The sequence below is a fragment of the Myotis davidii genome, unplaced genomic scaffold (assembly GCF_000327345.1).
Source record: "Myotis davidii unplaced genomic scaffold, ASM32734v1 scaffold37, whole genome shotgun sequence".
Classification (NCBI taxonomy): Eukaryota; Metazoa; Chordata; class Mammalia; order Chiroptera; family Vespertilionidae; genus Myotis; species Myotis davidii.
This window is the reverse complement of record NW_006289395.1, coordinates 5100417-5116018: the sequence shown is the minus strand read 5'-3', so window position 1 is coordinate 5116018 and position 15602 is coordinate 5100417. Positions and strand designations below refer to the sequence as shown.

The 15602-nt window shown below is 46.3% G+C and overlaps 1 protein-coding gene across 1 annotated transcript in view; it reads right to left on the bottom strand.

Annotated features, from left to right (window-relative positions):
• Positions 1-15602, bottom strand: part of ARHGAP44 (Rho GTPase activating protein 44) — a 184475-nt gene that overhangs the window by 45682 nt on the left and 123191 nt on the right. The window contains 3 exon segments of the mRNA XM_006761694.2: positions 4391-4518; positions 4963-5044; positions 6800-6868. Of these exon segments, the coding sequence (XP_006761757.1) occupies positions 4391-4518; positions 4963-5044; positions 6800-6868 (279 nt within the window).

The window sequence follows — 15602 nt, the reverse complement described above, 5'->3', positions numbered from 1 at the left end:
CCCCTTTCTGCCTCTTCTGGCTCTCCTGCTATGTGAATATTGCAACATTTCATGTTGTCCAATAGCTCCCTTTAGGTGTCCTCCTGTTTCTTAATTGTTTTACTCCGTGGTTCTCTGATTGAGTGATTTTTTCAACTCTTGTCTTCTTTTTTTAAAATTTATTTTATTTGGGGTATGTACTTATTTATTTTTAATTTTTTAAATATATTTTATTGATTTTTTACAGAGAGGATGGGAGAGAGACAGAGAGTCAGAAACATCGATGAGAGAAAAACACCGATCAGCTGCCTCCTGCACATCTCCCACTGGGGATGTGCCCGCAACCCAGGTACATGCCCCTGACCGGAATTGAACCTGGGACCCTTCAGTCCGCCGGCCGACGCTCTATCCACTGAGCCAAACCGGTTTCGGCACAACTCTTGTCTTCTAATTCACTGATTGGATCCTTAGTTTCCCCCAATCTGCTGTGTATTCCGTCCAATGTGTTCTTTATTTGTGCTATGTCATTCTTTATTTCTGTTTTTGTAGTTACTATATATTTTGTCATGCTGTTGAGCATCTTCACCATAATTATTCTGAACACTATATCATATAAATTTTTGATCTCCATTCCATCTCTCTCTTCTGGAGAATTCTCTTGTTCTTTCATTTGGGGGTTGTTTCTTTGCCTCCTCATTTGGCTGCCTGTTTGGATTTGTGAATATGTATTAGGTAGATCTGCTATGATTCCCAGTCTCTAGTGCAGAACAGTGTCAGAAGCTGTTTCTGTCTAATTAGACCAGGCAAAGACTCAAAGCCTCCAGAGAGTGCCTCTGCTTGCAGACTGTTGGATTTAGTCTTGAATTGCCCTCAGGCAATCGTCCACAAGTGTGAATAGAGCTTTTTCTAACAGGGTAGGGTGATTGCTTCTCCCTGGAGGCTAATTGTTATTATCAGTCTCTTAATGGGCCTCAGCAAATTCACACCTTGGAGAAAGGTGTTTTCCAATATGGTTGGGTCAGTTGTCTTTCCCCCAGGCAAAACCACCTAATTAGCAATTGTCAGTCTCTATGTGGTCTCCACTTTTTGTCCTCAGTTATCAGGGTTCTCTCCAGTGACTCTTCAGTTGATTATTCAGGGAGTTTTTATGTATTTGAGTTGTAATTCCAGTTTGGTCCTAGGAACGTGTTCATGCAGCATCCACTTACTCTGCTGCCATTTTTAATTTCTCCAGGGCTATACTTTTAGATCCAAATGAAGCCTGTGTCCTCAGGGTAAGGCAGACAGGATGGTGTTTGGGGGGGGGGGGGGGGATGCTCCCTTCAGCCCCTCATGTTCTGTTCTCAGAGTTGCTTTAAAAAATATATATTTTTATTGATTTCAGAGAGGAAGGGAGAGGGAGAGAAAGATAGAAACATCAATGATGAGAGAGAATCATTGATCAGTTGTCTCCTGGATGCCCCACACTGGGGATCAAGCTTAAAACCCAGGCATATGCCCTGATTAGGAAATGAACCATGACCTCCTTGTTCATAGGTGGACCCTCAACCACTGAGCCATGCTGGTGTGGCATCAGAGTTATTTTTGAATTGCTGCCATTCTTTTCAAGTGAAACCCCTACCTCCTGCAAAGTTAACGTGAACTAGGAAGAGAAAGAGAAGAGGCCAGGGGTAGGTGGAGAGAAGACAGACGCAGGTCAGACTTGGAAAGGAACCCCAGGTCCCAGACAGGAAGTTGGACATGGGTTGAAGACCTTGTGGTTTCTGTTTCACCTTCTCAGCTCCTGGCATTCTGTGCTGCAATCCTCCTGGCGGACGCTCCTGGCTACTTTACATGGAGGGTCCCCAATTCCCAAATTCCTTTAGGACATTGGTCGGCAAACTCATTAGTCAACAGAGCCAAATATCAACAGTACAACGATTGAAATTTGAGAGCCAAATTTTTTAAAACTTAAACTATATAGGTAGGTACATTGTTATTAACTTAATTAGGGTACTCCTAAGGCTTAGGAAGAGCCACACTCAAGGGGCCAAAGAGCTGCATGTGGCTCGCGAGCTGCAGTTTGCCGACCACGGCTTTAGGAGAAAATGTTCCTGGTCTGAGTTGGGGTCTGCTGAGGTCAGTCAGTCCTTTCTTAGTACAGGCAGACAGATGCCCAGAGATCTCAGGCACACATGCAAGGAAGCTCCCAAACGTGTCTGGTTAGGGAGCAAGCACAGCAGCCATGATGCAGACAGCAGCCGCAGCTCCCAGAAGAGGTAGGACCTGCTGGACACATGCAGCCACGCAGGGAAAGAATCGCAGCTGGCAATGGACAGGCCAGGAGAAAGAAGCAGAGTTGCCAAGCACAGCTTCAGCTTGACTATGTAACTGAGAAGACTGTTCCATTGAGAGACACAAAAACAGGAGGAGAACATGATTGTTCACATAGTGAGTCCCGGAAAGGAGGAATGAGTGGTGGTGCGGATGCAGACTCAGAAATGCTGAGTTATCTTAAGAAATTGGGAGCACAGAAAACAAACCCAAAGAGCTGAGGGGAGGAGCACGAGGCTGCGGCTGGGCAGAAACAGGACTTTACTCTGTTAAGGAAACCGAGTGTAGTTGTTACTAACGTATCTGCTGATGCAAAGTAGGGAAGGATTAAAGTGAGGTAGTGAAGGTCTGACGTGAGGCCGGGAGGCCCAGGGTCAGGAGATGAGACAGGAGATGCCAGCTCACCTGACTTCTGTTCTTCAAAATCTAGTTTATAGTACTTGTTAGAAATTTAAAGATATTGATAAATTATTTTACTTTTCGTATGTAATAATTTTATAGTTATATTTAAAAATATCCCTAATCTTCTGGAGAAACCAGAAGTATTCTAGTACTGCAGTATCATAGACAAGATGATATAATGTCTGGGAGTGGCTTCAAAACACCCACAGCAGGGTGGGGGCAGGACGTGGAAGTGGCGATGGAACAGGGCTGACCCAAGCCAGGGGATGAGGCTGCTTATCTTAACATGAAGTTTTTCCACAATTAAAAGAAAAAATGATGGTAAGGAAAAGGCCCTCTATGAAACTGTGCCCCAGGGACTTACAGATCTTCTCATCTTGACTTGATAACATGAGAAAATGCCTGGCACTGAAAACTTAGTCAAAAGACACTTATTCTCATTCCTTTTGAATGGCCAGCATCCAGAGCAGCCTGACAGAGAGGGAGCGGCCAGCTTACCAAGTCAAGTCTCCTTTCACCACCGTTTATCCCCCCTTTACCTGTTCCTACCTCCTCCCAACCCCCTTCCCCTCTGACAGCTGTCAGTCTGTTCTCTGTATCTGAGTCTGTTCCCCCCCCCCAAAAAAATACATTTTGATTGATTTCAGAGAGAGGATGGGAGAGGGAGAGATAGAACTATCAATGATGAGAGAGAATTATTGATCAGCTGCCTCCTGCACACTCCCTACTGGGGATTGAGCCTGCAACTGAGCATGTGCCCTGGCTGGGAATCGAACCTGATTCATGGGTCGGCGCTCAACCAACTGAGCCCCAGTGGCCAGGCTCTATGAGTCTGTTTTTATTTTGTTTGCTAGTTTTTTTGTTCATTAGGTTCCACATGAGTGAAATCATCTGGTACTTGTCTTTCCATGAATGACTTATTTCACTCAGCATAATGCTCTCCAGGTCCACCCATAAAAGGTAAGATTTCCTTCTTTTTTATGGCCAAGTAGTATTCCATTATGTAAATGTACCACAGATTTGTTATCCACTCATTCACTGATGGATACCTGGGTGCTTCCAAACCATGGCCACTGCAAATAACACTGCAGTGAACGCAGGGATGCATATATTCTAAAAGGTCTATTTTTAAAATTGGAACTTAGGAAGAAGACAAAGGAGGAGGAGGGGGAAGGGGAGTAGTAGGGAAGGAGGAGGAAAACGAAGACAAAGCAACAGCAGCTGCCAAGACTCATATTAAACATGAAGAAGGAGCCCTAGCTGGTTTTTCTCAGTGGTTAGAGCATTGGCCCTTGGACTGAAGGGTCCTGGGTTCGATTCTGGTCAAGGGCACGTACCTTGGTAGCTGACCCGACCGACCCCTGGCCCTGGTCAGGGTGCATGCGGGAGGCAACCAATCGATGTGTCTCTCCCCCTCCCTTCCACTCTCTCAATGGAAAAATATCCTTGCGTGAGGATTAACAACAACAACAACAAACGTGAAGAAGGAATGGCTGGACTGTGGCTGTACGTTCCTCACAGCCAGTGTTATCAGTCTCCCTGTGAAGGGAAGGCTCATAGGCGAGAGCAGGACCCATCTGGGCTCTGCAGGAAAGAGGCTGTACCTCATGTTGCCATGTTTGGTTTTGGGGGCCAGGTGGGGATAGTGCCAGGAGAGAAGATGCTGCCAGGGCTGGGGCTGGCCGTGCGGACCTACCTCCTCCTGCATCCCGCACTCCAGCAGCATCGTGACGCAGGCCTCAATTGGGAAGGCGATCTCCCGGCCGCTGATGGTGAGGTGCTCCTCCAGGGGCTTCCCGAAGGACGGCTTCTCCACCCAGGCCTCTGCGGGGTGTACGGGGGATGCAAAAGGAGGCTGTGAGGGGTGAGTGAAGGTCGCCCTGCTGGACCCTGTCTTTCCTCTTATACTGATTATCCTAAGACCATGAAAGATACGGAGCCCCCCAGCTGAGCCTCCGTCCCTGCGGTTTGGGGTGACTGAGAGGACAGGGCAGGGCACATGCTAACTGGCTGTGTGCAGGGCCGTGGGGCCTCCCATAACAGGTAAGACAGACTTCCACTCACATCCACGCCCCCTCATCCCCGAGGACAGTGGGTCTGTGTGGCTCGGCTTCACCTCAACTGGACCAGGCACGGGCCTGTGAAGTGCTGGCAGCCCATGGAACGTGACCCGTGGGGAGAGCGGAGGGTGAACGGATGCAGGCGGGGTGGCCTCTGGGAAGGGGAGCAGCCCAACCCTCCCTCCAGGCCACACAGATGTGCACTCACCCTGCTGTGCCTTTATCTGCGGCAGCACGGCCTGCAAGAGCGCCAGCGACTTCCTGTGGTACTCAGCTTGCACTTCTATGAGCTGAGAAGACACAAGAGCAGGCGTTACCCTTTGCCAAAGGCCGCTGCGCCCTTGGAGCTCTCTGCCTGAAGGTGCTGGCTACTCACGGGGAAGGGGATGGAGCCCCTACTCCTTCCTCAATCACCCCAAACCATGGGCACGCTTCCCCTTAGTCTCTGTAGCAACAGCCACAGTGGGAATGTGGGAGGTGGGAGAACCGTCAGGGTGAGGGGGACCCCAGATCTGGAGCCTGACCTAGAGAGCTCGCCTTTCCTGCCATCTTACCACACCAAGCACCCCCCAAAGCAAAAGGCAACACAGAGCGGTAAGATGATAGGAGGATATAAATGAAAAGCACATTGAGAAATCCATTTGCCTATTAGAGCTAAAGGCCATTAACCAATGTGTGCACGCATGCGCGCGCATACACACGTGCACGCACACAACACACACATCTTGTTTTCTGCAAAGATATAACTGATCAGAAACTTGTGTCTTGATCCACAATCCTCTGCAAGTCCTCAGGAGGTAAAATTGCTTTGGTTGTAATGATATGGCTCCCGGAACAGTCCCTCCCAGCTATGTTGGCCATCCCACTGCTAAAACTGCTGCTGAACTGTGGCTAAGAGCTGAGGAAAACCTGTGAGCAATAGTTACTTCATTTATCTTCTGAACTCCTCCTTCCCCCTCAAAAACGGGGCATCTATGAGGGAAGGAGAATGATTCACGATTTAAACGCTTAGTGCGGAGGGTAGATACTATTGTTTCCAACTAAAAATAAAAATGAATTTTAAAAAATCAGAATATTGAAATAAATGGCATACAAATGACAATTAGGCAGCCTAATAATGCTTGCAATGTCAACATTTCATTAGTTTTAACAACCATGAAGTTGAATATTACCTTCACCAACAAAAGCAATGGAGTATACTTGAAAGTACATTACTCCTTCAAAATAACTTTCTAGGTTGGAAGGATGCATATCTTCTTTTTCAGGGGAGAGGACACGCCTCTGGACTTGTGTCCACTGATGGAAGTGCTGGAAGATGGCCGACAGCCCACAGCCATTCGCACACTTAGCGAAGCACCCTCAACCTCTCAGGATGTCCCCCTGCCCAGTTCCTTCTCTTTATTTTCCTTATCATCCCATCACTTCCCTATTTTTAATTTGTACTTTTTCTCAACCCAGATCCTGTTTCTCTCTCTTTAAATCTGCTTTCCTCAATGAGAAGAAGGCAAACAGATCACACCAATCATCGTTTACCTACCTGTCATCATCCTGGCAAAAATCCAGGTTAAAACCAATCTGTGCTGGGGGGCGGGGTTACCATCTCCCCAGGTCCTTGTTTAAGATACACCAGAGTTTTCAGCCTTGGCCCTACTTCCATCTGGAAAATTCTTTGTGTGTGGGCTGTTTTGTGTATTGCAGGATGCTTAGCAGCATCCCTGACCTCTACCTACTAGATGCCAATAGCACCTCCCCCAAAGGTGGCAGCTAAAAATGTCCCCAGCCATTGTCAAATGTCTCCTGGAAGAGGCAGCAAAACCACCCCGGCCTGGGAGCCACTGCATAGGCCTCTGAGTTGCAATGACCTTCATGAATGAGTCAAGGAGAAAGAAAAGGCAGGGTTTTTTCACAGGTAGAACAGTCACATCCCACTCTTTTCCATCACATGCTCAGTCACAGGGCCTCAGTCTCACACCCACACTCCTTCCTGTCCGCACCAGGACTCTTGCAAACGGACTGTAAGCTGTCTCACCTTCATGGACGCTTACCGTTTGGAAGTAGTTTGCATAGTCGATTTCTTTGGCCACAAAACTGTACATGTCAGCTGACAGCTGGTCCTGTGGAGATAAAATGCACAACCAAGGTGAAATGATAGCGTGGCTAATGCATGGGTCCAGACCTCAGACAAGAACAAGCCTTCACAGTGTTCAATCTCATCTTTTTTTTAATATTAAAAAAATATTTATTTTTGAAAGTATTACGTATGTCCCTTATTCCCCCAATGACCCCTTCTAGCTCACCCCCACCCGCCTCCCCAGGCCCTCAGGTTATGTATATATGCATACAAGCTCTTTGGTTGATCTCTTCCCACCCCTCTCATCCCTGCCTTCCCTCTGAGGTTCAATCTCATCCTATATAATATCCTACATAATAAAAGGCTAATATGCAAATTGTCCCCTCGACCAGGAGTTCAACCAGGGGGCGGGCCAGCCAGCCAACTGCCTGCGGCCCCTCACATCAGCCAGCCTGGCCCAATTAGCCCTATCGGGGCAGGCCGGCCGGACCCCACCCAAGCATGATTTCGTGCCCCGGGGCCTCTAGTTTTCAATAAAACCTGACATGTCACAAACTCCGCCCTGGACATTTCCATGCTGCCTGACTTCGGCCCAGGGAATGGCAAGTGTGAACAGAACACCTGTGCCAGGGTTCCCAAAGGATTTCAACATGGGGTCCTCACTGGGAGTTAGAAAAGCTGGTGTGGGGGTGATGTGCAAGTTACTCCCACTCCTCTGCAGCTTACGCCACCTCCAGGAAGCAGCCGCTGGGTACAAACTGTGCTTGTCCTCTCTTCCTTCTCTCATTTTGTCTCTGATTATTTACTACTTTGCTGTCCTTCACTCTCAATGCTGATTGGTTGATAAGCAGCATATGAGAAAGAGACAGCAGCACACCAACTGGGAAGAAGTAGGACAAGACAGGTGGGCAGGGGAAGGATTGCTGATTCAGAACATACCAGAACCTGACTCAGCCGACGCACATGCAAATCCAGTGCTAACTGTCGTGCGCGATCCAGTGCTCCACACGATGGGGCAATGGCCCGACGCTGTGTCTGACCTGCAATTTGTTCTCCTCAGAGAACCATTTTCAGTTCCACAGAAACATTGTAGAAGGGACAAGCAAGCAAGCACACCCGAGCAGGACGGAGACTCGCCACTAACCACGTCTCTGAGCACCATTGCGCAGGTCACATGATCTCTCAAGCTCCTCCCTGTTGGGTTGCCTCAGGTAGGAGATCTTGAGAAGAAATGCTAAGTGGAGGAGAGAAGGGTCTAGAACATTCCCTTGGAGGTGAACGTGAGGCCAGCACAGAAGCTGACCCAGACACTGAGTGAGTTAAAGCCGGCAGCTCCGCGCTGCAGGGAGAGCCTGTTTCACGGAACCTCCTGTTCTATCCCAACCCCCCACCCCGCCCCCCACCTGCCAGTTAAGCCCATTCCTAGTAAGACGGCTAGGACCAAGGCACCGAGCTAAAGGGGAAGTGTGTTCTCTGAGCTTGGAGCACAGAGGAGGCCAAGCTGTCCTGGGCCAGTTTCAGACCATGAAGAAAGGGGACCGATGAGTTAACATGCACTGGGAACCGTCTAGGCGCCAGGCACAATGTCACACAGGATTCTCCGTGCCACATGGAATGCTCATCTCTTAGGAACGTGTGGAATTTCCAGATTGAGAGGAGCAGCTACCGAGGATCCTATCTGTCTGTCCTCCTCGGTCTCAAACCTGCTTCTGACAGTAGGGGCTCAATGCTATTTGCTGTGAGAACAAATGAAGAAATGGAGGCTCAGCAAGGGAAGTTTTCCCGAAGAACAGCTTGGGCCCTAAGACCCCCCTCAGCTCCCTTTAGCCAGAGCATCCCCACAGCGAATGCCTTCGTAGGGCTGCCCAGTCTGCCAAAGGGCCGGGAGAAAGCAGTTTTGCGGGGAACCAGCCTCCCCACGCCAGCAGGTCCAGCAGACACCCATCCCCAGCCTGGCAGGCGTGAGAGAGCTACGCCAAGTCAGGGAAAAACCAGGGCTGGGTGATGCATGGCTCTGCGTACAGGAAGAGAGCCCAGGAAGGACCAAGGCCAGGGCAACTGCATCTTCACCAGCAGAGTTTAGAGAAGCCGACCACCCGTGTGTGCCCTCGGAGACAGACCGGAGCTCTGAAGGCACAGTCAGACGACGGCCTTATTAAGTGAGCAACGTGGCCTCCCAATGAGCCACATTCAGAAAGACAATGACACTGCAAACAGAGTTTCCGTGCACCTAAACCATCTGTGAATTTTCTATAAAGAAAACAACTTCCATCAATAATCACCAGATTTAAATGTGTTTAAAAATCATTTGTTTGCTGATTTTTGCATTAATCGACATTTGGAAAAATACCAAGTAATTAACCCCGCCCACCTGTAACCCCAACAGCAGAGATAATGGCCATAAGCTGTGATGTGCTTAGTTAGCATTTATGTTAATTGGCGCATGTTTGTATGATCACTTGGCTTACAAAAAAGAGGCCAGGACGCTTTGTAGCTCATTTACGCCTAGATAAGCATGTTTTATACTTAATAAATGGATGGACTAGGTTTCTATTGTTGGATATTGTGTTTTTAGTTTTTCCCACTATAATGACATTTGAACAAGTATTTGTTTATACAGATTTGCATCCATCTCTTGATTATTTCCTTAGGATAAATTCTGCAGTTAAAATTAGTTTTGATTATATAATTCCTTATAGTTAAATTTAAAAATATCAGAAAGATGACGAGTTGGGACATGAGGGCTTTTGATATAGTATATTGTCAACCATCAGAAAAAACATTTTTTACTATAAGAATTAATCCATAAATATTTGTTTTTACAGTAATTGCTTAATTCTGTTTAAACACAATCAAATTTATAGATAAAATTTAAATGTGTTCCTAATTTGTAGTTTGCTTTTTTAAGAGGTTAACTTTCTTCTAAATGTATTACCTACTTGTGTCAATTCCTTGTTGACATTAAGTGCCCATTTTTCTGTAGGAGACTTTATTTACAAGATTTGTGAGAATTCTTTAGATGGATGAGACCAAGGGCTTAATCAAATGCTGCTAATATTTTCCCCAATTTTTCATTTATCTTTTGACACTATTTGCAACTTTTTTCAGTCCTACACTTTTTTAATGGCTCTTCCATGTGGTAGTGTCTATTACATTTTTCTCTTTATGATTTCCTCCTTTGCTAATTTGCTTAGGACACCTCAACCAACAGTATAAATATCCATATATATGTTCAGTGGAGAATATAACATTTACCTCTTTAATACATTGGAACTTACTTTAGTATTTATATCAGATACAGAATTTTTTAAAGAGCTAACCAAAGGTCTCAATATTGTTCACAAACAGAACAGACTGTCCCCATGAATTTGAAATGTCACAGATAAACCTTCTTACTCACTTAGATTTTCTTCTGACTGGGATGTCTCCCCTCTCCCCCCAAACCCCCTTTCTATATATTTTTTTTAAAAATAGTACCTACATTTTAATTATGTAACTTCACAATACATCGTAAGAGACAGAAATTCAAAGCTCCAATAATTCTCCCACATTAACTTTAGAAACCCTTTATTACCCTTTGAAGCATTTATTACAATTATATCAACTTACACAGTCCTGGGGGAATTAAAATTTTGATAACATTGACTTTTCTCATCTAGGAACATCTCTCAATTTTATAGACTTTGATTTGCTCAGTCCTATTTTATAATTATCCTACATTCATGATATTATTGTAGGATTTTGAATATTCCTGTTGTTAACACAATCCCTAAGATATTTATATACTTCTCTCTTAAATACTTTTTCTTGGCAGAGTATAACCTTGATCTTTATAACTGACTTCTGGTTTCCAGTCTGGCTCGCAAGATCAGAAGTCACCACCACCAATGTGTAAAACGCTGAACAAACTGAAAAATCAACAGCTTTTCTGCTCCATCAGATAAGTGAGGTCACACGGCAAACCACTGCCCCCAACGTCGAGAAAGCAGGTGAGTAAGAGAATCACACACCTGAGCGGGACCAGAACGGAACCAGAACAGCTGACCATCGCTGAGGCCCCGTGTGCACATGTCTGATGGTTAAACTCTGGGGACACCCAGTCACTGCGGTAAGACTCACAACACAGAGTCCTCACAGTGAACACCAGAGAAGCCCTCTCCGGTTTCAACAAGGGGGAGGGGAAAGGAGCGGCTTTGAGCACGTGAGCATTATATTGCTCTTAGCAAGGCCTGCCCTCAGGAGAAAGTCTTTCATTTGAGCCTAACCTAGGGTTTTTGTTTTTTGTGAATCCTCACCTGAGGATCTTTTTCCATTGATTTTTTAGAGAGCATGGAAGGGAGGGGGAGAGAAACATCGATGTGAGAGAGACACATTGATGGGTTGCCTCCTGCAACTGAAGTACATACCCTTACCAGAATCGAACACATGACTCTTCAGTCCGCGGGCCGATACTCTATCCACTGAGCCAAACCCACTGAGAAACCAGCGAGGGCGCTACAGGGGGGTTATCAGAGCCGTCCTGACCTGGGGGAAGGGAAATACTCAGTTCTATCAGGGTCTAGCCTTCAGACACTGGGAAGGAGAAATACTCAATCCCTAGCCAGCCTGTCCCTCCTAAATCTAAAACAAAAACTAACAAACAACAACAACCCTAGAAGCACTAGTGAAGCTCACAGCCCAGAGCACAGGCCTCCCTCGGAGACAGACCTACTCCTAGGACTGCAGAGCCCACCTTGCCCCTCACCCTCCCCACCCCGTCACTCAAGGCCCAGTTGCCACAGTTCCCTTTACCCACTCCGCCACACCCACCTTTTTCATACTAAACTGCAAAAACGCAGATTGAAGAAATGAAACAAGCATCACAGTCTGGGTTGGATATGGCAAAAATGTCGGCATTATCAGGCTAGGAACATGTTTTTAAACTATGATTAATATGCTAAGGATTTTAATGGAAAAAGTAGACAACATGCAAGAACATATGGATGGATGCTATACATTAAAAAAGAAAAAGAAAAGAAATGCTGTCACATAAGTAAACCAAACCTTTGATGGGCTTGTCTGCAAATTGGATATGACTGAGGATAGGACCTCAGAGCTAGAGGATGTGACAACAAAACTTCAAAACTGAAACGCAGAGAAAGAAGACGGGAACCAAGGGAACAGAATACCTGAGAACTGTGGGGCAACTTCCGATTAAAAAGAGACCAAGTATGTTGTCTATAAGAAACTCAGGTTAAATATAAAGATACATATCACCATCTATATATTAAGTATCAATATAAAAATTAAAAGCAAAGGGATAGAGAAAGATACACTAATCAGAAGAAGCCGGCTTAGCTATATCCATTTTCCACAGAGCAGAATTCAGAGCAAGGAAAGTATCAGGATAAAGAGGAATCATGCATAATGATAAAGGGCTGATTCTACAAGGAAACATAACAACCCTTAATGATGTACCTAACCACAGAGCATCGAACTACGTAATGCAAAAATGATACAACTGCAAGAGGAAATAGGAGTCCATTCTTATAATGGACTTATTACCCTTATATAAGAAATAGACACACCCGAAGGCATGAAATCAGTGTGGACATGGTTGAACTTAACAGCATAATCCATCGAGCAGGTATAACTGATATCTATAGACTGCTCCATCCAACAGCAGCAGCACACACATTCTTTTCAAGCTCACAGGGAACATTCACCCAGAGAGACCACATTCTGGGCTATAAAATACACCTTACCAAGTTTAAAAAAATAGAAACCATATAATACCTGCTCTCTGACCACAATGAAATGAAATTAGAAGTCCATACGGAAAGCTAGCAGGGAAAATCCCAAAGTGATATTGGGATTTTAATTGCAAATTAAAGTAACAATGAGATAGCACTATTAGAATCGCTGAACTTCAAAACACTGACACCACCACCTGTTGTCAAGGATGCGGAACAAAGCAACTCTCATTTGTTACTGGATTACAAAATGGTAGGACCGCTTTGGGACTCAGTTTGGAAGTTTCTTACAAAATGAAAGATACTCTTACCACTGATCCAGAAATTAGGCTTCTTGGTTTTTACCCCAAATGAATTGCAAATGTACAAATACCTGCACACAGATGTTCACAGCAGCTTTATTTGTAATTGCCAAAACCGGTAGGCAACCAAGATCTCCTTTAGTAGATAAGAAGAAAAATAAACTGTGGGCTATACAGAAAATGGAATATTATTCAGCGCTAAAAAGCAATGCGCAATTAAACCATGAAAAGACATGGAGACATTAAGTGAAAGACATTAAGTGGAGAGACAGGAAGTGAAAGAAGCCAGCCTGAGAAGGCCCCTGACCACGATTCAGCTACATGGCATTCTGGAAAACGCAAACCAGTGGAGACCCTGAGCAGACCAGTGCTTGCCAGGGTCGGGGAGAGGGTGGGGGTGATCAGGCACAGAGGACTTGTAGGGCAGTGAACCTGTTCTGTGTGAGTGACACCACCGTGGTGAATGCATGTCACTGTATGTCTGCCAAAACCCCTGAAGTACTGGACTTACTTCACTTGGTTGTACAGTACTGCAGGCTGAGATCATTAATTCTTTTTTTAAAAATATATCTTTATTGATTTCAGAGAAGGGAGTGGGAGAGAGAGACAGAAACATCAATGATAAGAGAGAGAGTCATTGATCAGCTGCCTTCAAGAGAGTCATTGATCAGCTGCCTTCCCCATCCCCTACTGGGGATTGAGCCTGCAACCCGGGCATGTGCCCTGACCGGAATTGAACTATGACCTCCTGGTTCATAGGTTGATGCTCAATCACTGAGCTACATGGGCAGGGAGAGATCATTAATTCTTTAAACATTTTTTAATATTTCTAATTCCAGAGAGAAGTTCCACCTGACTCTGAGTGTCACCTGAAGGCAAGGTCAAAGTCAGCTGCACAGGGTGATCATAAAGGAGAAGCTGGTGAACAAGCTAACAGACTAGACCAGCAGTTCTCCATCTGTGGGTCGCGACCCCTTTGGCGGTCGAATGACCCTTTGACAGAGGTCACCTAAGACCATCCTGCATATCAGATATTTACATTACGATTCATAACAGTAGCAACATTACAGTTAAGAAGAAGCAACGAAAATAATTTTATGGTTGGGTCACAACATGAGGAACTGTATTTAAAGGGCCAGAAGGTTGAGAACCACTGGACTAGACAGAGCTGCACAGAACAGGGGCATCTGCATGCAGAGAGGCTACTTTCCCCTAAAACTGTGATAAGGACAGCAGTTCCCAGCACAGTTCCAGAAGCATGCGCTTTATCCCCCAACTCACAGATCTGTACATTTGCAGATGTCCATGCATAGAGAATGGCACTGCTAATGGCATTGCACGAATGGTACTGCTGTCAGTCCTATGAAATGTCTGTGGGGGAAGCGGCCAAGACACATCTGACCATGTGTGATGAAGGTCTCCCCCACCCCTGAGTGTGGAGGTGGGCTTCTCAGAAGGCATTCCTCTCAGCTGGGAACTTTTCTCCTCCAGGACTACCTCCTGGGTGAGGTAGGGAAGCGTCTCCCAGCAGCGAGAAGTTGATAAAGTGACTGGAAAATATTAAAAGGCACCCGAGGTAATTTACCAACAGTGAGCTAAGGCTCATGTGTCGTCTAAATCAGGGGTGGCGCCCAACCGGCATGGCTCAGTGGTTGAGCGTCAACCCTATGAACCAGGAGGTCATGATTCAATTCCCAGTCAGGGCACAAGCCCAGGTTGCAGGCTTGATCCCCCCCCAGTGGGGGGCGTGCAGGAAGCAGCCGATCAGTGATTCTCTCGCATCATTTCTATCTCTCTCTCTCTCTCCCTTCCTCTCTGAAATCAAAATTGGCAAAAATATATTTTTAAAAACAAAACACTATTAATTTATCTGTGTTCATGCAGAATAACCATCTGAGTAGGAGTGCTTGGTTTCAAAGGGCAAACTTGTACTGTATTTTACAGTACAGAAGTTACAGCTTAAAGTCAACCTTTCCATAACTGGAATAGTCAAAAGATAAAGTCATCTGCAGACAATGGGAAGGATGAGAAAACAGCTGGTTGCAAACCCTACTCAGGGAACGCCACGCGGAGGGTCAGCTGGCCCTGGGACAGGGCAAGCATGCCCAGGGAGCCACCATCGTCCCTGCTGTCTTCTGACACTCCGGCCAAATGACGTCACCATCAGGTTCTCTGAAGCACATCCCCAGCCTGTCCTGTGGCATTCGCGTTTGGAAACACCCACTTACCTAGTCACATAGGTCAGGTGAGAGGGTACGTGGGTGAGAGTAAAAACAAGCCTGAAGGCAAAAATCTCCCCTGGTCAAACCCGGGGCCCTTATGACTTTGATTAAACTTAGTTTTAGATCCCAGCTCTACAAATCACACCCCCTCCTCTCTTTCTCCCCACTTCTCCCCACGTCCAACAAATCAGGGCACCCCTAGCCCTCACAGTGTCTTGTGCTTTTGCCCTATTTCATCTGGAGCCTGCACACCATCAGGAGCCGGCTTTTGCGCACGGCTTCCCGCCCTCCCGGGTGGGCCACTCATAGCAAAGCAGCTGGTCCTTCTCTGCTGCAGTGCTCGGGGTCTGGAGTGGGGCTCTGCCAGGGCCGGGCGGCCCTCCTTCTGTTCTGCCCCGCTGGTAGGCACACACAACGTTCCTGGCAACAATCAGCTACCTCATTTATACTTTCCTGAGCACTTATCTCTGTGCAGAGAACACTGGCCGTCTGAGGAAACTTCTGTGGGGGAAGCACTGATG